This window comes from Lissotriton vulgaris, chromosome 2_1 (genome assembly GCF_964263255.1).
Source record: "Lissotriton vulgaris chromosome 2_1, aLisVul1.2, whole genome shotgun sequence".
NCBI lineage: Eukaryota > Metazoa > Chordata > Amphibia > Caudata > Salamandridae > Lissotriton > Lissotriton vulgaris.
The window spans coordinates 163,554,493-163,581,825 of record NC_141687.1 but is presented as its reverse complement, the minus strand read 5'-3'; the positions used below and the strand labels follow the sequence as shown (position 1 = coordinate 163,581,825).

Below are 27,333 nucleotides of genomic sequence, written 5' to 3'. Positions count from 1 at the left end.
CAGTCGGGCCGCTTGGCCCGATGGCGCCGCGGAACCCGACGGAGAAATGAGCGACCTCATGGCCATGAGGAAGGCTTCCATCTCCTCTGGCGTCGCGTTCTGCCCATGGACCGGCGGGTACGGAGCAGGCCGTGACGCCTGCAGCTTCGGCGGAGCCACAAGGGGGGGTGTCGCCCAAACCCCCGGCCGCGTTGCGCGAGCGTGGGGGGGGGGAGACAGAAGAGCGATGTCGCCTCTTCGACTTCTTGTGCCTCTTACCTGAGGACTTCGAGCCCGAAGACTGATGAAGACTCCCGGAACTGTGGTGACTCCTGTCCCGCGACCGGTCCCTCGCCCTCCTTCCGGACCGGGACCTCGAGCGGCGCAGGGCTGACTGCCGGAGCTCGAGTCGCTTGGGGGATTGCTCCCGTTTAGCTTTGGACGTCAGGGCCTGGCAGTCGGAGCAGGACTTGTTGTTGTGTTCGGGGCCCAGACAGTGAAGGCACCGGCGATGGGGGTCGGTAACTGACATCATTAGGCAACAATCGATGCAGGGTTTGAACCCGGACATCCCTACTGGGTCGATAGACTTCGAAAAATTATCAAAAAGGATCGAAAAAGTTAGTCAAAAATTGACTATGGGTAATACTTTTTCTGGATCGGCGGTTGCTGGCGCGGAAAAAAGAAGAACTGACGTCAGAGCGCAAGAGCGGCGTTTAAGTACTCCGGGGACGTCATCACGGCGCCAACGACGGAGCCGCAGACGACGCCTACGGATGCGCAAGGGTACTGCTACGCAAAAGTTTCCGGATCCAGTCTGACGCCCGGGGATATTCTAAGGTAAGGAATCTAATACTAACCTGTTTCTTTCAGATGTTCATTACGAAGGACAGCAAGCCCTCTAAAGACTGTATATCATGCCGAAAAAAACATTAGTTTTTTTATGAAAACCCTCACCCACCAACCTAGTTGGTGGCATGCTTATCATTGGGTCCCACTCAAAGGTGCCGAGTGCAATTGTGAGTGCTACAATGCCTGGACTACAGCGGAGATGGTTTTTTGTGAGGTGAGTGTGCAGTGAAGTTACCAAGGTGAAATTAAAAATTGTCCATGGGGTCCCTTTGAATAAAGGTAAGTATTTCATGGTGGGCCCTCTGGCAGTGCATAAAAGAGGAGTGGATATGTGTAGAGGTTAAGTTATGGCTCTAAAATCCAGAAATAAGGGTTCAGGTCTACATGTTTCAGCCGGGCTGCGACGTATGCTGGCTTTTGTCAAGACTTATGTGTTGGTACATAAGTGAAAAAGGTGATAGTCAAATGTAGTTCTGGTGGCCATAAGTGATATTGCACTCCCTAAGGTGTGAAGGAAGCAGGAGATGTCCTCCTGTGGTTGCTTAAAATCTGTAAAAAAGAATACAGACAATACGTACAAACACATGTACATATAGTAAACAAGCTTGTCATTGGCGCACATGGTGATTGTGACTTCCAGCGTATTAATCCGGATACTATACGGAAAAATTGGAGTGAAATGGAATGTGGCCCTTGTGCGTGGCCGTTTAGTAGTACTAAGTATTATGCTGAGTATTATGCGCTACTGTGAAAAATGCTCAATACTGTGGCGGTTCTGTACCCTATGCAAAAGAAGGTTAAATGCTTACGATGAGTTTTTCATCAAGAGCAACATGAATACAGCAGGGCGAGGCCTACCTATTGTCACACTCTAGACAACGGGAATGATTAAAGCATGTGAATCTATGAACGAACCAATGATGGAGAATAAACTGTACTTTAAGGAACCACAAGCTGCTGCCAGTACCGCATGCACTGCACTGGCAGTTTGCCTCACAGCCTCAGTTCTTTTTGAATGACAGTATGACTTGTGGAAAATATGACAAATATAGCAGTAGAAATGCGTTACTTACCTGTAACTGCAGTTATCCAGTATTGGTGTCTTTCATAGATTCACATGCCCGAAACATTCCCCGTCGTCGAGACGGGAGTCCCCGGTATATATAAAAGTAATGTCCTATAGACATACATAGAGAAAAGTAGGCCTAAGGGCCTTGCCTTAGTAGCCTATCTATGTCTTTTTGTAAAAAGGACCAAATTCCAGAAGGTAGCCAATCAGCTACCACCTCCCTCTAGAACATTCCTGTCAGGAGCCTCAGTCTCTCAGATTTTCGTACGCACCAAGCTAGGTAGGCGTTATACTTGTTAGAGAGAGAGGTGAGACCTTCCAGGGGAGGCGGGAGGCTTGCATGTGAATCTATGAAAGACACCAATACTGGATAACTGCAGTTACAGGTAAGTAACGCATTTCTTATCCAGTATAATGGGTGTCTTTCATAGATTCACATGCCTGAATCAGAGTAGTAAGCAATACATTATGCATATTTCTGATGGAACAGCATAAGCAGTCTGAGATAATATATATATCATGCGACTAAGAACCATCAACAAGTAACAAGAAGTAAGTAAATAAATGTGCATACCAGTGAAGGATGGTGGGAAGGAGGAAGGCTCGCCTCACTGGAATAGATGGCGAAGCACAGCCTGGCCCACAGCTGCATCTTGCATCAGTTCCGTATCTAGGCAGTAGTGCCTGGTAAAGGTGTGCGGCGACTTCCAGGTCGCTGCCCTGCAAATGTCCAGTATTGGCACACCAGCAAATAGCGCAGCTGATGTGGACACAGCTCTTGCAGAAGATATCCATCGTAAAATGCTTTGTTTGGAAAGTGGCATGCCCTTTCGTGGTCTGCTGAAAGCGATGAAAAGCTGATTTGTTTTCCTGAAATGTTTTGTTTTGTCAAGGTAAAACTTAAGACACCTCTTTAGGTCCAAGGAATGCAGGGATCTTTCAGCTGCAGTACTGGGATTTGGGAAGAATGATCAGAGGAATAATGGTTCATTTAAATGGAAGTCCGACGGGACTTTAGGAATAAATCGAGGATTTGTTCTTAGAATTACTCTATCTTCCTTGAACTGCATGAAGGGATCTTGTATGGAAAGAGCCTGTAGTTCGCTGACCCTTCTAGTGGAGATCAGAGCCAATAGAAGGGCTGTCTTCCAGGATATATGTTTGAGATCCGCCCTATGGATTGGTTCGAAAGGGTGTTTCATCAATTGGTTGAGTACCACATTGAGATGCCATGTTGGTGGCACTGTTCTTGGTCTAGGGAAGGATCTGTAGAGCCTCTGAAGGAATTGCTTTATTAACCGGTGAGACCAGAGAGAGGGTCCTTTTGATGTTCTCGTAAATCGGGAAATGTCTGCCAGATGAACTCTGACAGAGGCATGCGCAAGTCCCGATTGTGCCAGGTGTAACAGATATGGTAATAGCTGCTCCGGAGCAACCCGGAAGGGATGGAGACCATTGTCCTTACACCACATGCAAAATCGTTTCCATTTTAAGGAATAGGTTTTATTTGTGCTGTCCGCTCTTGCTTTCGCGAGGACCTCCTTGCACTCCTGCGGAATGTCTAGTGGGTAGAATTCTCGGTACTCAGGAGCCATGCCGATAAACAGAGACTTCAGATTTGGGTACAGTACCTGGTCTTTGGACATCGTGAGTAGAGATGGATGTTGACCCAAACGGATTGGTGGTTGGACTGAGAGGCGATGGAGGTCCGTGAACCAATGTTGCCTCGGCCAGAACGGGGCAATCAGAATCAGTGTACAGCGCTCCGCTTTCATTTTCCGAAGGTCTTTTGGAATGAGGGGAAATGGCGGAAATGCGTACGCAAACAAGTTGCACCATGCGATGGAAAATGCATTTCCGAGTGACCGCGACTGGGGATGCCAACTTGCGAAGTTGCGGCATTTGGCGTTGTCCCTGGTGGCAAAGAGGTCGATCTGCGGACTCCCCCATTCCAAGAATATGCGATTCAGCACTTTCTGTTCGAGTTCCCATTCGTGGGACAGGGATCTCTGTCTGCTTAGAGCATCTGCTATGACGTTGTCTTTGCCTGGGACATACTCTGCTGTCAGTGTGATATTGTGGAGCACTAGCCAGTTCTAAATCTTCTGCGATTCGCGAGATAGAGTAAGCGAACGCGTCCCTCCCTGCTTGTTCAAGTAGTGCATTGTCGTGGTGTTGTCTGTTCTGACAAGCACTGGAGAGTTTGTGATGCGTGGGAGGAAGGCCTGCAGAGATAGGTAAACTACCCTCAGTTCTAAGAGGTTGATATGGAGCTGCCTTTCCTGGTCCGTCCACTTGCCGCCGATTTGTAATTCTTGAAGGACCGCTCCCCAACCCTCTAGAGAGGCATCTGTAGTTATTACGTGTGGAGTTGCAGGTAGCAGGAATGGTAGTCCTTGTGAAAGGTTCTTGGGCATCCTCCACCAGAGCAAGGTTTTGGATATTTGTTGAGTAATCATGATGTGATCCTCGAAAGAGCCTGTGCTCTGAGTCCACTGTCTGGTCAAGGCCTCTTGCAGGGGGCGCATCCTGAGCCGACAGTGTGGAATAAGCAGGATACACGAGGACATCATCCCTAAAAGGGACTTGAATGTACGGACCAGTATGGTTTTCTTTGAAGCTACTGCGGTGGCCAGAGTAATCACCTTGTGCTTCCTCTCTTGAGATGGAAATGCTTTTGAACATTCCATATTCAAAGTTGCCCCAAGAAATGTTAGAATTCTGGAGGGCTGTAAGGTAGACTTCTCGTGATTGAGCGTCAAGCCCAGTTGCTGGAAAATTTTGAGACAGGCGTTGGAAGACTCTACTGCGCCTGTTATAGATGGTGCTTTCACCAGCCAGTCATCGAGGTAGGGGAAGACTTGGTGTCCATGCTGTCTTAGGAATGCTGCCACAGGGGAGAGACATTTGGTGAAGATTCGAGGTGCTGATTTTAGGCCGAATGGGAGGACACAAAATTGATAGTGCTGACCCGCTACTGCGAATCTGAGGAATTTTCGGTAGCGTTTGTGTATTGTGATGTGATAATATGCGTCTTGTAGGTCTAAAGACGTCATAAAGTCTCCTTTCTCCAGCGATCCCAAGATCTCTTGGATAGTCACCATCCGAAACGATTGACTCTTCAAGAATGTATGCAGTGCCCTGAGATCTAGGATGGGCCTCCATTTTTTCCTTTTCTGTTGTATTAGAAAGAAGCAGGAATAAAATCCCTTCCCTTTGTGAGCTGATGGTACTCGCTATATTGCTCCTTTCTTTAACATTGAAGAGATCTCTGGAAGGAGTAGTCGTATGTGCCTGTGTTGGAGCTTGCGAGGAGGAGTTGTTGGAGGTATTGAATTGAATTCCAGTGAATGTCCGTATTGGATCAATTGGAGCACTCACCGATCTGTAGTTATTGATCTCCAATTGTGGAGGAAGTGTGTCAATTTTCCTCCAATTTTGAAAGAACGAGATGGTGGATGGACTGGCTGTTGGAAATGGTCATGGGCGTCCGCCAGTGGGTTTCCTTTGGTTTCTTCCCCTGTAGTTGGACTTCCTGTATGAGGTCTGACTTCCTTGTTGCTGTTGCCGCTGCTGGTATTGCGATCGGCTTTGGTTATATGAGTAAGAGGATTTGCTCTGGTATGATCCTCTGTAAGAGGGTTGACCTCTACCCCTGTTCCCTCGAAAGGACTGGTTTTTAAACTGTAACGTGCCAAGCGCCCGTGCAGTGTCCGTATCTTTTTTGATTGCCTGTAAGGCCTCGTCTATTTTCTCCCCAAAGAGGTGTTGGCCGTCGTAGGGCATGTCAAGTACTTTAGTTTGGACTTCTTGACAAAAGGATGTTGCCTTGAGCCACCCTTGTCTTCGTAAGACCGCGGCACCTGCTAGCTGTCTGTAGCCGGTCATTGCGATATCTACAGCACAGTCAATAAGCTCTGATGCTGACGTTTGTCCCTCTTTAAGGAGTGATTGAACTTCCTCCTTTAAGTTATCAGGCAGTTCTGTTAGATATGGGGCAATGTCCTCCCACAATTGCCTATTGTAGCGTCCTAGTAGTGCAATGGTGTTAGCTACTTTGATGGTCATGGCTGAAGTGGTTGAAAAGCGTTTGACAATACCGTCTAGTTTTCTGCCTTCCTTGTTTTTCAGTCTGTTCAACCAGAGGAGCAGCCTTCCTTCTCTGTCTTTAAGTGTCTTTGTAGAGAATGTTCTACAAATTCGACATTCTTTGGAAGAATGATCTGGATAAAGACAGTACAGGCAAGGTTCATGCTTGTCATCGACGTGTAGTCTTTTCTTACCACAGGATGAGCAAGCCCTGAAGAGACCTTTCTTCTGTTGATCAGCCATAGTTGAGTTTTGTAGGAAATATCCAATTTTTGTGAGAAAAAGAGATAAATTATGAAACCTGAGGAGAACTCCGGTGGAGACTCCCTAGCACAACGTGCTGTAGAAAATCTGAGAGACTGAGGCTCCTGACAGGAAGGTTCTAGAGGGAGGTGGTAGCTGATTGGCTACCTTCTGGAATTTGGTCCTTTTTACAAAAAGACATAGATAGACTACTAAGGCACGGCGCTTAGGCCTACTTTTCTCTATGTATGTCTATAGGACATTACTTTTATATATACCGGGGACTCCCGTCTCGACGACGGGGAATGATTCAGGCATGTGAATCTATGAAAGACACCCATAATACTGGATAAGCAGAAGATACCTATGACACAAAACTAGGAATACAAGTAAGTAACTTTTTCCTTCTGCATCTAGGATCCTCACTGATTGTCGTTGGAGACATGCCAGCAGTAATGATCATTCTGTAACTATAATATGTTGCTTTTCCATGATTCTAGCAATGAAACACCTAATGCCTTGCTGGTTTTTTAACAATAAAAATCAATAAAACATGTTTTAAAACCAATTAGAACATTGGAATGTTGGGAGCTCCATTGAAAACAATGGAGTGCTCTGGGCTTATAATGGCTGGTATAAGCCTGGAGCTCCAACATTCCAATGTTTCTTTGTTCACAGCTCTGGCTGTGAACAAAGGCTTCAGGGAACCTGAGGGGATTCCAATCCCCTCATGCTCCCAAAAGGCTTTGTTTTTTTTGTTAGAACATTCTGTCCTCTAGTGACAGAATGTTCTAATAGCCTTATAGACCCTTCGTAGATGGGCTATACCGCTATTAAAATCCCTCTCCCTTGTTAAAGGCCCTCGCCTTCGGCTCGGGGCCTTTCACGCTGGAGAGGGCCTTTATTAGCCGGTATAGCCCTCTACGGCGGGCTATAAGTCTATAAAATAGGATCCTCACTGATAGTCATAGGCCCAGAATTAAATAGCAGGCATATCCTTAAATAGAGGATTGCCATATGAAATATAACACTGATCCGCAGTAGACAATATCGCTGTCGTTGGCTGTGGTACAGGAACAGGTAACTACGTTGAAGGCAAAGTTAATGGTACCTGAGGAGTCATCATAGTTAGTGCTGTCACTGTGCTCCTCGAAGGAGAGGAAACTGGTGCCAGGGGCCGCCTTAATATAGACTGGTGTCTTGAGTGGTGAGAATGTCCAGAGTAATAGCAATGACAGTGTTTTTTATGTTTTCTCTCGCTGGATCTTACTCTATGGGAGTCTTTAAAGTAAGAGGTTCTTCCTGCAGAAAGAGCCCCTTCTGTGTCCTTTTTTCTTTTCTTCCTCCTGACATAGGTTCTTCAATGGCCCTCTCAAGCAGATGCCCTCTCGATCTTTCAGGGCTCTTTAAGACTTAATTTTTCAAGCCTGGGGGCGCCAGAGAAAGAGGTGTGCCGCCGCGGCTAGGGCGGCTGACTCCGGAATCTGGGGATAACGGTTCAATCCCCGGCACCGGCAGGTACATTATCCCAGCACCATGTGACTCTGGGCAATAGCTTGCTTAATCTTCCCGACGATCCCCAGCACCTAGAGACCCATACGGGTGATTGTGCGCTTTACAAATGTGGATTAATATTATTATTATAAAAGATTGAGAGGCAGGCAGAAAGACCACACACACTGAATGTGGGTCTGAAGAGGCCTTTTTTCGTCCACATGCAGGGCACTTCACAAAGAGTGTAGGCATTCTGAAGACAAAATCACCACAGTTGGTTGAAAAATGGTGAAAAATGTAATAAATGTTGACTGAGATAAGAAAGTTTAACTTTCAGATTGAAAAGTGAAAATATAAACTGGGTAAACTACCCAGAGTGTGTTCCAGATCTCCTCTAAGCATGAGCCGGAAAAAAGAACTAAGGCTGTAAGGCAAATTGCAGTACAGTGTGTGAGAAGTTGGCCTGATATGTGATGCTCACTAGTTCTAGTGATCACCTTGTATCAGTCCAAACAACCCTTATGGTGATTGGTTGTAAGTCAACCTCATAGACCAGCTATCCTAATGGTAACATGGACAAAGCAGTCTTAGGCTAAACTCTTTTGGCATGTGAAGCCAGCTGTTTTACCACATATAACCCCTTGAATACCAAGTGATAGGACACCACACAGGTTGTTATGAAAAATAAACAAGTATTTATTAACTAACATACACCTCTGAACTCTTTATGAGATCAGAGGGCTAAACACATTACAATCTATTAGGAAAAATACGTTTAAGTTGCACAAATTACAATGGTGCCCTAGGGGCACGACAAACCATATACTAAGTAAGTGGTATCTGAAAGTAGATAAAAGGAATGGAGCTGTCCAGAGGCTGTAGGATCGCTGGGACCACGCTATACTAACTCTAGGTAGGTAATAGGAGGCCCACGGAACGCGTGTGCAGGGTGTGAACTCACACGCGAGATGCGTAACAGTGTCTATGGACAGTACAGTTCAAGAAAAAGGTAAGTACGGACAATCCTGACTAGGTAGAACTAAAACAACTATGGAACTGGACACTAGGAGAGTCAAGCTACCCTTGAGCACCGAAATGCTTGTGTTACCTCACCCACAGGCTGCGGGTGCATAGGTGCCATGTCGTGTCGGGTTCCGGCGTTGAAGTCTATGGAGACTGAAAGAAAAGCTGCTGCAGGCGATCAGGAGGAAGATGTCCGGTGTGATCCAAGGGTGGATCAGTGAAGAGAAGAACCTGAAAGCAGAGGGGACAATGTTCAAAGTCACTAGCCAGTGACTGGAGTGGAACCAGGAGTGGAACCAGATGTCGTCGTCGCGATCAGGTGAGAGTGGACGCTTGTCTCTGCAGCCACGTGGACCAGGTGGTGTCTTCGACGACCAGGATGGAGGCACGAGCTGTCCCACGCAGGCTCTCGCTGTCGGCGGTGTCGGCTTCGGATTCGGAGTCAACAGGCCTTGGCAAAGGCAACCCACGCGGTGAGTGGAAACGGCGTCTGGAGTGGACCAGGAGGGTCCGGGGTGCTCCTCTCTTGGAAGGGAGCAAGGGCCAGTCTGGAGCAACCAGACCAGCAGTGAAGATTTCGGAGTTCGTCGTCTAGGAGGTCACTAGCCAGCCGGCAAATGACCAGACAACGAGTCGAGCAGCAAACAGGCAGAAGGGCCCCACGCAGATCTCGTGGATGCTGGAGGGCTGGTCTTCGGTGCAGGAGCTGCTCGGGGTCGGGGCTTCTCAGTCCCCAAAGCACTTGGACGAGGTGACCGCAGAAGTCGTGCTGGGGCGAAGTGCTGCTTCTTTCAAGATGGCCAGTCCCACGTGTCTCGTCGCACCCACGGATCTCAGCTGTGCTGCAGAGGTAGGTAGAGGTCCCAGAGGTCTGGGAATTCGGGTCTCGTCAGGCTCTGAAGTCTGGATCCTTGAAGGAAGACGACAAAGGGAAGCCACTGAACGCTGATGGTGCCTGCTTGTGCAGGGTGGACACTCCTTACCCACAAGGGAGATTCCTTCAGTCTTCTGTGGAGCAGAACGTCGAGGTCCAGAGTTTCATCTTGTAAAGTTGTTCAGGATAATCTATTTTGGAATGGGACCAGCTCCTACCTTTATCCGGCTAAAGGGGGCTGTACTACGACTAGGTCCCTCCTCTGAGCGGGACCAGGAAGGGGGTGGTTACAACCCCCATCTTTTGTCCGGTCTTGCACCAGCTCTGGGGCTGGAGTGCCCCAGGAACTGGTTTAGACCTGCCCCAGGCATGTCTCATTTCTTTCAGCCCTGTCCTACCTAATACACAAAATCCTGTCTGGGGTGGTGCTAGCACCTCCCAAGGCAGGAAACCCTTTGTCCAAGCCTCCCTCGCTGGAAGGACTCCCAGCAGCAGGAGGTCAGACTTGTGTCTGTGGTGGCAGCATCCATTTTGTGATGCTGAGGCTCGAGTTGACTTTAACCGGGGTTCACAGTTACATACATGTCGTGTCCCTCTAGAAGGGTGGAATGCTACCCCCGTCGCCAGAATTGGCGAGGGGGTAGTATTCCAATTCGTATGACACCTTACTCGACATGTTTTGATAATGCTATATCAATGTTGGCAATAACCGCGAGGATTATAAGGCACTTAAGAGTATATGGTACGCGTTATGATGGAACAGCTATTAGGACTTGGTTCCGCAAGCTGCAAACGGGCTCAGCTCATGCCAGAGCACCATCTCACATAATTCCAAGCACTCTGCCTTCAGGATTGATAAGGCCTGCCATAGGAGTGACTGATAGGAGGATATGTGTCCATTTTAGGGTTAGATATAGGGATACTATATCTAAAGCAAAGGGTGATTACACCACCTTGCCCCAGCTGATTGATCAGCCAGTTGTGTCAGATTTGGATGGCCAGCCAGGGGTGGCATAATACATGCTGCAGTCCCTGGTAAGCCCTGGGTGCACCTATGCCCTGGGTACCTAAAGTACACTGTACAGGGACTGATAAGGTGACTCAGTATCCAATTAAATATGCACCTAAGGTACATGGTTGTTAATTTAGAGAGAGCACAGCTAGGCTGTGGGTCTGATTAGCAGGCCCACAGCCAGGGAAAGCCGTAAACCAGTGAAGCAAAAAGCAAAAATCGGGGGTGACCATAGGATTGCAGACCCTACTCTCCTACACAGTGCATGCTGGGAAGGGAAGCTTCTGGTTCCTTAAAGTAACAGTGTATTTTTTCTTACACTCAGTGAACTCTTCACTCGAGAATTTCTATTTGAGTTAGGGTGGTGTGTTATAGTTAAGTGGCGCCCTCAGGCAGTCCGCATAGGTATTACGTGCAACATGGTCTTTGTGCTGTGCAAAGACAATCGGCGTACACACGGAATGTGAGAGTGTTTCATAGCTTGATAGATGCCGGTTTGGGCACAGGGAAGAAGCACACTGTATTAAAAGGCATATAACGAAGATGAGGAAATCAATAGAATAATTAATGTTTGAAATTTAGATGACTTTCGGGTCTGAATTATAACCGAATAAGAGGGCTCCTTGAATTTTTGGGAGACATTTAACAGAGATAAGGAAATCAACAGAACATTTAATTACTGGATACAAGGTGATATTTGGATGACTTTTGGATCGGAAGTTCAAGCGAATTAGAGGACTTCCAGAACTATAGTTTTAGCCCTGAAGAAGTTGCGGGATAACTTCCTATAACACAATGAAACACGTGTTGAATAAGAGGTTGTAAAGGATCTATTGGAATGTAAAGAAACCTCACTCACGGAAGAACGAAAATATTAAAATCTGACGATAAAAGAAGACGACTGTTGTTTTATCTTTCTGTCGCTTGACTATACACTATTATCGTGTGCAGGGGAATATTGTGTATCTTGACTCGACAGATCCTTTTTTTTACATCATTTTCTGTCTCTGCAGGTTCACAAACAACATTTTTCTATTTATACTCATTGTTGCTTTGTAGTCAGGTGCTGCAATATGATCATTTGACCATGTTTTATACTTTTTGACACATAAAATTTCAGTCATAAAAGCAGGCCTGTCATGAATTTTTGGAGGTAACTCTACAGTATGGGAATCGAGGTATTATCTCCTACTGACAGTACTTGTCTCAAGATCTGCATGTAGGAGAGTAGGATCTGCTTTTTATAGTTATCCCCACTTTTTGCTGATGTTTCACTATTTTTCGACTTAAGTCTGGCTGAGGCATGCTATCTAGGACCCCAGCCTAGTTGCTTCATCTCTAAAATGATTCCATGTACTTTAGGTACACTCTAGATTGGACACTGGGTTCCCTTGTGAGTCCCTAGTAGATGGTACACCATGTACCAGGGGCATAGGTACCCCAGAGGCCTACCAGGGACTGAAGCAAGTATTATGCTACCCCAGGCAGCCTTCCAACATGACACAACAGGTCTGCTACAGCAGCCTGTGTAAGGTGGTGTATGCATCCCTTACTTAGATATAGGTTCCCTATATGAATGAATGAATGAATGAATGAATGAAAAGCAATTTATAACGCGCAACTTTGCCCAACGGGCATCAAGGCGCCTAACCAAACATTGTCCAGAATCAGAGAACATGCTACTGATAAGCCTCGATGAAAAGCCACGTTTTTAATGCTTTCTTAAAAAGGGCCATAAAGGGTTGTGCTTTTAACTCGGAAGGGAGGTCATTCCACAGTTTAGGGGCCATAGAGGAGAAAGCCCTTCCACCCCATCTGACTGTTTGTTCGAGAGACAGATAAGAGATTCTTAGAGGCAGAACGAAGGCTTCTGCTAGGGGTGTAGGGGACAAAGGGAGCCAATGGCTTCTGAACCTCCACCTGATAGGGCACTGAACACCAGGCATAGAATTTTAAAAGTGATCCTAAGATGGATCGGGAGCCAATGCAGACTCTTCCTGGCGAGAGTAGCAGAGAAGGTGTTAGGGACGCCCAGGACAAATTTGGCAGCCGCGTTCTGAACGGTCTGCAGGCGAAGAATCAGGCTCTTATTTATTCCCACGTACAGTGTGTTACTGTAATCCAGCCGTGATGCCAGAAGGGCCACCACGGTTTGTTTGCCAGCTTGGGGGGAGAGATAATGGGCTATTTTCCTAAGAATCTTAATGACTCCCCAACAAGTGGACACAGTACGGTTAACCTGCTGCGTAATGGCCAGTAAAGTATCAATAATCACACCCAGATTACGGGCTGATTTTACAGGCACAGGACATATTCCCAGGGAGGGGGGCCACCAGTCACTGGACCATATGTCTTGATCTTTGCCGAAAATCAAGACCTCGGTTTTCTCTCCATTCAGCTTCAGTGAATTTAGAATCATCCATTCAGAAACTGCCTGCATGCAGTTCCTGAAGCTGAACGCGGAGGTACTCACCGAGTGGGAGAGGGACACCATGATCTGCGTGTCATCGACGTATGACACCACCTCCATCCCGTGCGATCTTACTAACCTGGCAAGTGGGGCCACATAGATTTTAAAAAGGGTTGGACTCAAGGCTGACCCCTGTGGAACCCCACATTGCACAGGCTTAGCAGGGGAGAGGAACTCTCCTAGCTTGACCCTCTGCTCTCTATGGCTGAGGAAAGAGGACAGGAGGCTCAGTGCTAGGCCCTCCACCCCTATTTTTTTTAGCCGAGCTGTTAAAGTCAAAGGAGATAGGGTGTCAAAAGCTGCAGTCAAGTCGAGTAGGACCAGCAAAATAGTCTGGCCTCGGTCAACCTTAGATCTAATATTGTCGACCACTACCGTGAGAGCCGACTCGGTGCTATGGAGCTTTCTGAAACCGTGCTGAGATTGATCCAAAAACCCAGAGACCTCAAGAAAGGAAGTCAAATGCTGATTAAGATGGCATTCAAGCATTTAGCTGGGGCAGGCAGCAACGATATTGGTTTAAAATTTTTGAGGATTTCAGGATCCAGAGTGGGCTTTTTAAGCAGCGGCTTGACTATAGCCTTCTTCCAAACAGCAGGGAAAATGCCCCGAGTCATGGCACAATTCATTATCTCCAACATAGGGGGCAGCAGGGTTTCCCTACATTCTTTCAGGATCTTCAAAGGGCAGGGATCCAGTGGCGAGCCTGACTTGGTTCTGTTTAGGAGAGAGCCTAATTGCTCAAGGGTAAGGGGTGGGACGTCGGACATAGTCTTCGTGGGGACTTTTCCCCAACATTCTAAGGAAGGTTGAGTCGGAAGAGGACTCATTTGGGCGCTCTGAGTTTCAAGGGTATGATAAATGTCCACAATTTTAATATGGAAGAACTTCGCGATCCTGTCGCACAGCTCTTGGGAGCCTGTGATGGGATCAGGAGTTTGTAAGGAGCACAAAGAGTCAACGATTTTAAATAAATCCCTAGAGGAGGTAAGGGACGTTTTGAGCTTAGAAAAGTAATCCTGTTTTTCTTTGATGACCCTTGTCTTGTAGTCTATCAACAAAAGCTTATGTCTTTCTCGATCTTTGGGGTTCCAGGTTGTCCGCCATAACTTCTCCTGCCTCCTACAGCTCTGCCTTAGGAGCCTAAAAGGCCCAGTAAAGCAGTAGGCTGATAGTTTCCGCCTCGCTGAATAGCGATAGGAGGCAGGAGCCAGAAGATCTACTGCTCTGGGGATAGAGTTTGCAAGCTCCAGCGCAGCATCGCTGGCATCATTTGCAGCAAAAGTGGTGGTCTGAGCTACAAGGGGGGGTGAGAGAGTCGTTCGTAATACCCCTATAGTTTCGCTTGAGTTCCTTGTTCGTGAACCCATGGCACAGGGAAGGGGAGGGGGGGAGTTCAAGTTCCAGAGGTACCGCCAGATGGTCAGACCATACCAAGGGGATGGGAGGGCCCGTAGAAAGTCTGGGGTCGTTGGAGAACACCCCATCTAAAATGTGGCCGGCCAGATGGGTGGAGCTGTTTACCAGCTGGTATAGGCCGCAGGCGGTCATGAGGTCCACTAAAGAAAGGGTATCCTTCGAGCAGAGATCATCTAAATGAAAATTTAGATCCCCCATAACAGTAAGGTGGGATTTGCCAAAATAAGGTTCTGAAATTTTAAGAAGTTTGTGGCTAAAACTGGATCTCGGGCCAGGGGGTCTATAAATAAGGAGACCGGAAAAAGATGCAGAGCGAAAGGAGGATATAGAGAAATAAGTAGCCTGAAAAAGATCTGATGAAGAGGAGAAAGTTGTAGTGTGACAGACAGCAGAGACTTTGTAAAGAATCGCCAACCCTCCACCCCTGCGACCTACTCTATCCAGTCTGTTTAACGCGTAACCCTCAGGGATGGCTTGCCTATATCGCATTAGTTTGAAGGATGAACAAGGTTCAACGGTAATGATAGCTATCCAGTGCCAGCAGGAGCCCCCGCGCCCTGACTTTCCGCCGTTATTCAAGAGGTTCAACCTGGCACCTAGCAGAATTGTTACTTAACCAAAAGCCTCAAGTGCGATCCGGCACTGACATATATTGATATCAGGAATTAAACCATACAAGGAAGGCCCATAGCCTATTGACGATTTAGTGGCTGTCAGCCCCCGTTACGGATCTACTGGGCCGTATTACAAGCGTGTCATTACCGTTGAACCTTGTTCATCCTTCAAACTAATGCGATATAGGCAAAATATGTGAATAAGCTTAAGACAACAATGAACTATCCCTTGTCCTGAAGATGATGCTTTATATTGGTGTGAATAGCATTGAAACGTCGGCGACACTAAAAGCACCATATGCAATATGATTTTATAATATTGTAATGATCAATGGTGTGAAAATGGATATTTAAGTCTGTCATAGTGATTACAAACAACAGACACATCTTATACCCTGCCTTTGGCCATTTTGTTTTTCGTTGGTTTGTCTTGTGTTCTGTGGGTCACGGCTGTGCCCACTTGTCATTTAATGTTTTGAATCACAATCAACTGAACTTATATAAAAATAAATTCTTGTCCGGCTGGACGAAAGACATACGATCTATTTAAGCGTATGATTATTGTGGTTGTCCATTTTTCCTTCCAAAATAGGGACCAGTGTTCTCTAAAACATGTTACTGCCCAAGGTCCCTATGGCATACCTTCTGGGTTTCCCTTGTTTTGTATAATAGCATTCAAGCGCGAAGCAAGCATCTAGCATCGACTTGAAAGCCCCCCTCTTACAGCAATTAACTTTTGTTCGCTCACATCCCATATGCTCGTTCCCGCATCAGACTTTAAAGGCTGCTGCTCCCCCGCCCACCCCCCCACCACAGCAATGCTGATGTTCTCATTCCCGCAAGCTTTTACCACGTCTCAAGGCCGCACTTTTACGGCTGTGTCTCTTTCACGGTCAATGCTTGTTTTTTAACCTGCGTAACACAGCCATCCTTTGTGAAAGAATGTAGCAACATGTGGGAGACTTCTGTGCGCAGTTTGTCCTGATGCATGTCTAGTCATGCCCACTCGTGCTTTTCATTTTTCTGAAGCACCCTCCAACTCCACCCTCCAACTCCACCCTCCAACTCCACCATCCATCACTCAGGGGCACCACCACATTACTCAGGGACACAACCACATCACTCAGGGAAACCACCACATCACTCATGGACACCGCCACATCACTCAGGGACACCACCACATCACTCAGGGACACCACCACATCACTCAGGGACACCACCACATCACTCAGGGACACCACCACATCACTGAAGGACACCACCACATCACTGAGGGACACCACCACATCACTCGGGAACACCACCACATCACTCGGGGACACCACCACATCACTCGGGGACATCACCACATCACTCGGGGACATCACCACATCACTCGGGGACACCACCACATCACTCTGTGACACCACCACATCACTCTGTGACACCACCACATCACACTGGGACACCACCACATCACTCACATCACTCAGGGGCACCACCACATCACTCAGGGGCACCACCACATCACTCAGCCCAACCACATCGTCACTCAGCACCACAACAGCACTGTCCTTGCTTGCTACCAACAAGCATTGCCATAGCCAATAGGACTCGCTTTAGGAAAGTGTAAGCTATTGGCTTTGTGAATAACAATGCTAATAATTTATATATTTTCAAAGCCAACACATATTTAAAAAATGTGTCATTTACAATATCAATAGCTCACACTTTTCTAATGTGAGACCTATTGCATTGCAAATGCTTGTTAAGTTTCCTTTCAAAATACAAAGAGAATGGCAAGGAAGGAAGTGTGTATTTAATAAATAATGGCTAAAGTGGGATATTCGGAGGGTTACCCTATCAGCAAAAAACTGCCCCAGAGGCTCCACTTGCTCAATCAGCCCCAAACACAAAACGCTCAGAGATATGAACACAATCAGTAATTGCTAAGTGGACCAACTTTATACGTTTGCAACAATAACGACCATGACAATTTAGTGAATTCAAAATCAATTGTCTCATGGATAGTTTAAGAATGGACAAGTAAAATGTATATAAGCGCCGGGACACTCCTTCTGGAGTAGCTGTCGCGCTATAGAAGAATGTGTTAACATAACATAACATAACATATATCTTAAAGTCAAAAACAAGAGGTTCATCTTACCTCCAGTAGATGTACAGCTCCTTCATGCTCCTTCTTTGCTTCGACATGAGCCTAATATCAAACACACAGATGGATACCGATGAAAGGTTACCTCAGTAAGAGAGCCTACAATGATGTGTATACATTACATATAATGTTTGTTTTTCCACTGATTGAAATTTCGGAATGTTCTTTACATTTCTGGATCTCAACAATAAGAAATCGAAATTAAAGTTCATACTTCCAGGTTTCCTCGTATACTGTCATTAAAACAGTCATTGTCAATTGCCTAGTTCGCTATTTCAGATTCTATGCTGGCAACTCTAGAACCCAGACAGCTGGACGGGAATTCCGATCTTTGCCCGGTATTACTGTAAGCTTTTATATGCTGCTCCAACGGTCTCTCAGGCGTGGTCATGAATTTATCAATGCTGAAATAAACTCTTTATTGTCCTTTAATCATGAATGTTATAATTTCCTATCATCAGAAGAATTTTAGACTCATCACTTATTCATGTAGCAGTCAGAAATTATTTAAGTGATTACAGCTTCATGCTGCAGTCACTCACCACTAAAGCCATGTAGCATACCTGATGGAGTCGTTTGACCTCTTCTTGCCTCCCTCGCAAAGCTATCAGTGCATCTTCATGCTCTTTCTCTAATTGTTGTCGCCGCTCTGCCACCTCTCTCATGTGCTGCAAAACAAATGAAAAAATCAAGCTTGTTTCTATCTTTTGCTACCCTATTCTCAATACAAAATCTATATTATTCTCAAGCGTAGCTGGTAATATTAAAGGTGTAGGTACCGCAATTGAAACAAAAAACGTTCTAAACCATCTTGACCTTTAACTCTGAAGCTACATTTAAATGTTTCATGAATTCAAGAAAAATAGGAATTTGGGCTACTAATAATTATTTGATTTGTAAAATGACACTTTTTTAAACATATTTTATTATTTTCAAAGCAAGATATAACACAGTTATGACATATCAGTGTCATAGTAAGAGCCAAAGTATATACAGTGTCCCAAGATAACAATATTACACTGCTAGACATATTTTGATTAGCTATTGATATTATTAGTTCCGTGCACCGAATAAACATACTAAAAAAAAACACCATTCCCTCCCACCTCCCGGATTTTATTAACTAGAAAGACCAACCCACCCCTGAACTCATTGCAGTTAAATATAAATATCCACCAAAACTCAAAACAGAACAAACCTTAAGGTCAAGTTTGCTATTCATGCAAAGTTTATACGTATGGGGTCCAAATGGGGTCTGTCGTTCAGTCATTTTGATTTCGCATCTTTTATTATTTAGAATGGGCACTCTATGTTATTCAGTGCAGCGAAGGGTCAGCAGACACAAATTGTTCCACCATCATTTCCCATGCCATTGCTATCGGATCTTTCCTAAGGTCTCAGTTTTCCTCTCTACATAACGCCATACTTTCGGCCCGCCCCCAACTCACCACTTCATTATGCCATATTAGTATTGACGGAGGCTGCAGTGATGTCCATCTCATTGTGATGGATAGTTTTGCCAAAATAAGCATTAAGTTGGCAAACCTGTATTGCGTTCTCTGTGATTTGCGTTTTTTTACAAAGCCCCAATATACCAAATTCCACTTCATTTTTTTCTATTCCTGGTGTTACCTCCTTAAGGAGGTCATAAATCATCTCCCAGAAGGATGCCAACTCTGCGAATGTCCAGATCATATGGAGCAGCTATGCCGGCTGTGTATGACATCTAGGACAGGCGTCTACCAGACCTGGAAACATATTACTCAGTCGGTGTGGTGTCAAGTAAGCTCTGTGTACCAACATAAATTGAATTAACTTAAATTTAGGATTACGTGACACTTTCTTACAGTATTCTAGTATTTTTTCCCATTCTCTATCTGTTATATCGTGTCCTAGATCTGCTGCCCATTAATTCCGGAGTTCTTGGAGTGAGATTTTTGTTTGCATTCGGTTGCTGCTACATAGGCATCTAGTTAAGTGTCTCCCATTCCCCATGAGATACGTCATGTGTATTAGTGCAAGTGTTTGGGGCTCAGTGGCATCCGGTGCACAGGTGCTTCTTATAGAACTGCTCATCTTAGCATGTAGTGTATAAAGCAAATTAGGAACTCCCTGCTCTCTTACCATAATATAGAAGCATGTTGTCGGCAAAGAGCATACCTCCTGTAGTTACTACTTCCTCAGTCCATTGAGTCAGTTGCCTAGAGGAAATTACACCGGTTGGTGTGGGGATGGATCCCCATCAGAGGGATATTAGGGGCATACAGGTTCAGCCTTTCATGTAGCTGATTGGCTTTTTTCAGCACGTCAAAGCCACCTTTAACAATGGGGGTGTAGATCGAGGAACTCTATTATTGGGGAGTAATAACGTATTCAGCACTCCCTTTTCTCACGCTGTCTGTGTCATGCCTATTTCTTGAAAATGGCATCCGACAGTCCAATAGGACAGCCATTGCAGTTGACTGGCATAACAATATGCCTGGAAGTCCGGGACACCCAAGCCTCCCTGGTCAGTTCTAAGCTGTAGTCTAGGAAGTTCCACTCTCCTTCGTCCTAAGAAATGTGTTAATTGTTTTGAATATATATGCTGGGATTATTACTGGTATATTAGTGAAGAAGTAGAGCAGTCTGGGGAGCATGACCTTTTTGATATGGCCACTCTACCGGCTACGGAGATTGGCAGCGAAGTCCAGAAGGAGATTTGTGATTTGTAAAATTGCACATAACTCTCTACATGCCCGACATACCATCTGGCAGTATTCTAAATATAAATGTGCAAGACCTATTTTACTGGAAGGAATGGATTCTTACGTGCGCTCTCGTTTTATCTGGACCGCACACGCCAGTTCCGGGTGGATGACCAACTCTTTGTTGGTTACGTGGGCGCTAAGAAGGGACGGGCGGTACACAAGCGGACCATCTCACGGTGGGTTGTGTTGTGTATCAAGGCATGCTACTCATTCGCTAGGAAGGAACCTCCTGTTGGGCTGAGGGCCCATTCCACTCGGGCCACGGCGGCTACCACTGCCCTGGGTCGGGGAGTCCCCTTGCAAGACATTTGTCAGGCTGCTACGTGGGCCTCGTTGCACACGTTTGCAAGACACTACTGCCTGGACAGTCTAGGGATGGCTTCTTTGGCCGTTCCGTCCTCCAGGACTTTCTGGTGTGATTATTGGTTTGTAGACCCACCACCGGGGTTGGTATTGCTGGGGTATCTATACAGAGTAAGAAGGCGAAGAGGACAGTTATGAAGTGGCTCAAAGGGAGCGCACATCAGATAGGTAAGAACAAGGTTCAAGTCCCACCTATTTACAATTGGGGACTTGAACAAAGATGGCTGATCAGGTAGCCTTAAAAAGGCTGAAAGGGCAGAAAAGTAGCCCTTGAGAGCGCCCAGAGCAGAGCCCTGCTGGGCAAGAGAAAGAAGGAAGAGAAGAACCTCAGAAAGAGGGTCAGAGAGAGGATCCACAGCCTTTGCTGTGCACCATTCCACAAATCTGTTCCACCTGTAGGCGTATACCGACTTTGTGAAGTGACGCCTGGCTGCCAGAATCACAGTACAGACTTCAGGAGGCAAGTCAAATGGCCTCAACTGTCGCCGCTCAATCTCCAAGCATGTAGGTGGACACTAGGCAGGTTCGGGTGGAGGACCGTCCCCTGCTGCTGCGACAGAAGGTCCTCCTGAAGAGGCAGACGAACCGGGGGACCGACAGACATACTGAGTAGCTCGGGATACCAGTACCTTTGTGCCCAGTCCGGAGCCACAAGGATAACTTGGGCCCGTTCGCACTTGATCTTCTTCAGCACTCTGGGCAGAAGTGGTATTGGCGGAAAGGCATACAACAGACCGCAACTCCACTTGCGACGAAAAGCGTCTCCGAGAGAGTGCCGCCTTGGAAATTCCAACGCGCAGAACTGATGACATTGCGCGTTCTCTTCTGTGGCGAATAGATCTAACCAAGGCTCTCCCCACTGCAGAAAGAGGCCTTGCGCCACATCCGAGTTCAGACGCCATTCGTGATCCATCATGCACCGCCGGTTGAGTTCGTCCGCCCTGGCGTTCAGAGAACCGGCCAGGTGTTGAACCACCAGGGTCACGCCCTGAAGTTCAGCCACTGCCAGAGGGTCCACGACCCCACCTCGCCCTGTTTGTTGGAGTACCACATGGCGGTGGTGTTGTCCGTGAACACCTGCACTACGCTCCCCCGGACAGAGGGGAGGAATGCCTTCAGTGCTGGACGAATCGCCCTCAGCTCCAGAAGGTTGATATGGAGCCGGGACTCCACCTGAGACCAACAGCCTCTGATCTCCGCCTCTCCCATGTGGCCTCCCCAACCTAGGAGGGACGCGTCCATCACAACAACGTGCTCCGGTTGGGGTAAGGAGAGGGACCTGCCGCTGATCCAATCGCGGTCCATGAGCCACCACTGCAGCTGTCTCGCAGTGCCCTCCAAGATCAGGACATGGTCGGACAGGTTGCCCTGATGCTGGGCCCACTGAAACTTCAGGTCCCACTGCAGAGCCCGCATCCGCCACCGGGCGTGATGCACCAGAAGGATGCAGGAGGCCATCAGCCCCAGAAGTCGCAGCGTCAACCTGACCGAGACCCGGGATGAAGGCTGAAAGATTGGAATTAGAGCCTGAATATCCCGAACCCGCTGTTCGGGAGGATAAACCCGAAACTGCTCAGAGTCGAGAACCGCTCCGATGAAGAGGAGCTTCTGAGAGGGGCACAGGTGTAACTTCGGCACATTGATGGAAAACCCCAGCTGGTGCAGGAGGCCTGCCGTTGTCTGGAGGTGGCTGACGACTGTCTGGGGCCAGCCCGCATTCAACAACCAGTCGTCGAGGTAGGGGAAGACTGAAACCCCTAACCTGCGCAGATGAGCTGCGACCACCGCCATCACTTTCGTGAACACCCGTGGGGCGCTGGTAAGGCCGAAGGGGAGCACAGTAAACTGAAAGTGCTTGTGGCCTACCGTGAACCGCAGGTATCGCCGGTGGGCCGGCAGGACCAGAATGTAGAAATAAGAGTCCTGCAAGTCCAATGCTACCATCCAGTCTCCTGGGTCGAGGGCAGCTAAGACCTGAGCCAGTGTCTTCATCTTGAACTTCTCTTTCCGGAGGAAGCCGTTGACGTTCCGTAGGTCCAAGATATGGCATATGCCCCCTTTGCCCTTTTTGGGTACCAGAAAGTAGAGGGAGTAACAACCACACCCTACTTCCGGCCCAGGAACACTCTCGATGGCCCCCTTGGCCAGAGGGCCGTAACCTCCTCTTGCAGAAGTTGCAAGTGGTCCCCCGACACGCGGTGGTATTGCGGTGGCATGGCTGGAGGGGTCGTCTCAAAGGGGAGCGAGTAGCCCCTTCGGACGATTTGCAACACCCACCTGTCCGAAGTGACAGTCCGCCAGTGGTAGTGGTGATGGCGTACCCTGCCACCCACGGGCGTCACATGGGCCTGAAAGCACAGACTAGGATGCTTAAGAGGTGGATGCTGCGGGGGAAGGTGTGGACTGGCCTCGCCGTTGTCCCCGACCGCCACCACGGCGGTTTCCACGGCCGCCACCGCGTTGGATGTTAGTGTGCGGTGCGTGGCTGGCAGCACGTGTGGGAGCGCCCCTTCCTTGGCCACGAAAGGAGCGAAAGGCATCCGTTTGCTGGCGCTGGGCCGAGAGGCCCAAGGACTTGGCCGTAGCCCTGGAGTCCTTAAAGCGCTCAAGCGCATGGTCTGCCTTGTCGCCGAAAAGGCGATGGCCATCGAACGGCATGTCCATAAGAGTGTTCTGGACATTGGTAGAAAAGTTGGCAGACCTAAACCAGGCGTGGCGACGAATCGCCACCATCGTTGCCATCGCTCTGCCCAGTGAGTCGGTGGTATCCAGCCCACACCGGATAGAAAACGTGCTACATCTCGACCCTCGACAAGGGCTTGGGTGAGTTTAGTCTGGACCTCCGCCGGACATTGTGGCAGCACGTCCGCAACCGTGTCCCACAGAGAGTGGGTGTAGCGGCCCAAGAGGCACGCGGTGTTGACTGACCGCAGTCGCAAACTCAGGGAGGAGAATACTTTCTTACCGTATTGCTTGTACCTCTTGGATTCCCGATCGGGCGGGGCCATCGGGAATGCGTTCTGGGAGGTGAAGGCCTGGATGACCAGGCTCTCGGGGATGGGGTGGGTGGACAGGAAGTGTCATATAGATATGCTTTGCCTATATGCTGTGTTAAGTTAGCATGAGCTTTTTAGGAGTTTAAACGCCATTTTACCTTTCTGCTGCTTCTGCACACAACACATATCTGTTGCCTTAGCTTTGAGCCTAGTAGAGTGTTTTGCTTCACGCGAGAATAATATGTTGTTATTCTGATATCAGCCTTGCTTGGTGAGCTGTGTCTGTACAGTGAGTGCTGAGACCTTCAAGGATATCTCAACACAGTGGTTGTTGTGAGGTCTGATCTTCGCACGTTCCTAGACATAACATACATGCAGCTGCGGCCAAATTCTGGCTTCAGGCACGTTTTATATTGCTTTGAACAAGAGCATACAAACACACTTGATGGTGCTTCGCATGCAGAGAGCTGGTGGAAGATGATGTGATCCCTTACCACTAGGATCTTGAGGTATGGGGCGGCCCTGCTAAAAACCCAAAGAGACCTTCTTAGATATAATATAATATACTAGCTAGGGAGGGTGAGAATTAGGTGGTACTAAACTCTATTCGTTTTAGCATTTTACCATGCTTTCACCTTTTGTATTCTATGGACTAGTGACTATGCTGATTACTTTGTTTCTTATAATATGTTTGCTTGTATTAGCTAAGATACTGCGTTTGAGAACACTGCATTAGTGAATAAACATTTCAAATATGCACGTGTCCTCATTTACTCCTTGTTCTGGATTGAAATGATTGTATACCGAAAGAGTGTTCATGTGTTCTACGTTATCTGAGGTGTACTAAGTCCATGTTCTGGTTTGTCTAAGCATTGGGAGTTTGTGATAACCAATGAGACACTGTAGCTAGTCTGGTAGGGGATTTTGGGTACTGAGGTGAGTTTTGGTACACCCTAATTCACTGAGGTTCCAAGTCTCTATGCACAGTTCTGTATGAGAACGGAATCCCTGCGACATGGCGCCCAACGTTGGTGGCCTCATTACATGGCACTTCAGTAGTACAATATTCAGTCCTTAACACCTTCACTTTTGTTTCCGGTTAACGGTGGTGTCGGACAAACCTGCCTATATTTACATAGGTCTTTTCAAGCTTGAATCTTTCGAAACGGTTTCCTTGAATTACTACCCAGTTGTGCTACAAAGTTTGCTTTGTACCTTTTCCCTTTTGTGTCACTATGGCCGCTGTGGACATTCCGAAACATAGTCGCATTGCGGTGCGCAATCATTTACAGAATTATAATGTTTCCGTGGATGGCATGGCGGTGATAATGGTGGTGAGTGCAGAGGTGGCTTACCCGTACAAAATCTTTTACTCGTGGGTGACTTTCCCAGCTGTCAAGGCAAATATTAATGTGTTCGACATGTACACTCCCACGGCTGTGCCACAGGAATATGCTCTATATAGGGCACAGGGAATTCCCATAGATACTTAGCAGCACCGCGTTTGGTTTGATGGCGCCCTACCCCATTCAGCTCCGAGGTTAGGTCCTTTGTCCATTCCAGGCGCAAATTGGCCTGTTTTGGCTGGATTTACACCTCATCCTCAACACGGGCGTGTACCGTGGTTGAGTTAAGACGACTACATGTAGTCGCGATTAGGTCGTTAGTGCAATACATTTTCTAACACGACTCCTGGTGAAAAACACAGGATTCTGACAATTAGCTTACCGAAAGACTTGACCCCTGAAATTGGTGACTGAGACCTGGGGTAAAACATTTGCAGCGGTCTAAACAAGGTGTTACGGCACTCCGTCTATGACTGTCCTCCCGACGGTCCTTAAACGTGTTCAGGATGAGCACGGACCTGAGGCTGCGGTTGAATTGGGTATACGCCTCTGTGGCTCCTTTGATGTGGTTTCCGATCTCATACTTGCTAATGTCAAGGGGAATGCGGTGAACTTTCAGGTTGCCAATGCTTTGCAGGCAATTCCCGATGCCGAAAAACCGCGACAGTTGTCGAGGATTATTGTGGCAGCTTATAAAACCGTGGGCCACAATAGTAGGGGTCTCAAGCCTTTTTCTACTAAAGAGAAAAAATAACCCCAAGGTCAGAAGTCAGAAACTGATGAACAGCCCAAGACCAAAAAAGATAATTGGCCGAAAAAACAAAAACAGGGAAAGCAACAGAAACAGGAGTCTCGTCCAGCATCTCCATTGCCTGCGCCCCCAGAACGTGTTCATGACTTGCGCGATCGCGCGATGATAAAATCACCTGATCGATTTCAGGTTTGTGATCAACGCTCTCCTCGTCTCTTTTCAGACGTTTACCGATGGGCTATAAGAATAGTCCTGGGGTGTTTGCTGCCCGCATAGTGACCCGGATGCTTGTTCGTATATGAATGACATTTATCTCACGGATGACGAACTTTGGGAGCATCTGTGTCGAGTAGACCGCTTAATTTGTAGCTTTGCGGACTTCGGTTACAAATTCAACTTTGCAAAATCGCACATTGCGGAGTACACAGTGTTGTTTCTGGGCTACGAGCTCAACAATGAAGGTCGAGCATTAGCTCCTCACTTCTTGGAGAAACGTGCACAACTGCGCGCTCCGACAACTCTGAAAAAATTACAGTCTTTGCTGGGATTTTTGGATTTCGGGAGGACATACATTCCTGAATATGCCCAGCGTATCAAGCCTTTGTATGCTTTGATACAACTGACTTTTACCAAATCAAACTAGCTGCCGGAGCACTCAGCTATACTGCAATCTTTGCAGGCTGATTTGCTCGCTTCTAAATACTTGTTGACTCGTGATAACCACACCAACCTGGTGATAAGAATCATCCCTGGGACGGTGGGTTTCACATACCTTACTTTTAACGGAGACACAGTACCTATTGCCTACAAGTCACATTTGTACACTTCGGCTGAAATGCGATTTTCCACTGTGGAGAAAGTTTTGACGGCTGTACAGATGGCGATTCTTAAGGAACGTGCTCTGTCACAGGGAAAACGCATGTTGGTTGTTACCCCGTGTCCTGCTTTGGAAGCAGTTACGAAAGCCAGTGTGCCTGATTCTAAAGCTTTGCACCCTTGGTGGATACAATGGGCAGCATCACTGGCGTCTCCGGATGTCACGTTTATTTTTGATGCCTCCTTGCGGTCGCAGGAGTTTTTGCAATATGAATTTGTTCATCCTGCACCTTTGGCTATGCGGCCTTTGGAGGATTTCCATTGCATCATATACACTGAAGGTTCGGCGCAGGTTGTGCATGGTTCTAAACACGCCTACGTTTCCGCATGTGCCATTGTGGTAGGTGCCATGGTGAACGATGAGTTCAAGTCCCGAGTCGTGCACACGCAGATTCTAGGGGACTGCACCGCACAATTGGCAGAGCTTTGTGCTCTGATGCTTGCATTGAAGTACGCAGATCCTAGTGTGGCAACACTTATTGTAAGTGATTCTTACTACTGTGTCCAGTCTTACAATGAGAACTTGTTCTTTTGGATTCAGAATGATTTTCGTGATTCCAAGGGTAGCACAATAAAATATAAAATGATCTGGGTCCGAGTGGCTGAGCTTGAAGAGCAGTTGCCACTCGTGTTTGTAATTCATACTCTTGGTCATTAGCGCGTTGGAGTTCACGCTGTTGACAACTCGCTGGCTGATGAAGCAGTGAAATCTGCGGTATCGACATATTTAGTCGCAGAAGTCACACGGTCCAAAAGTAAGATTGATGATGATATCTTGGCGGCTGTTGCTGCCACTGAGAAGGGAAGTAAACATCCTCAGGGGTTCCCTTCGAAGTACTCATATCACTTAAGTCCCAATAAGGTTCCTTATGTGAAAATTCCTGGAGTTGGGGAGAAATGGATTCCCAACTCGGATCGCAGACATACATTGATCACAGCGGTCCATGAAGGAGTTGAGTCT

At 47.3% G+C, this 27,333-nt stretch overlaps 1 protein-coding gene across 1 annotated transcript in view; it reads right to left on the bottom strand.

Annotated features, from left to right (window-relative positions):
• TSPOAP1 (TSPO associated protein 1) overlaps nt 1-27,333 on the bottom strand; it is a 2,768,302-nt gene that overhangs the window by 1,542,604 nt on the left and 1,198,365 nt on the right. The window contains exons 19-20 of the mRNA XM_086954028.1: nt 17,854-17,958; nt 17,285-17,335 (exon numbers count right to left, since the gene is read on the bottom strand). Of these exons, the coding sequence (XP_086810154.1) occupies nt 17,285-17,335; nt 17,854-17,958 (156 nt within the window). The remainder of the gene's footprint in view (nt 1-17,284; nt 17,336-17,853; nt 17,959-27,333) is intronic.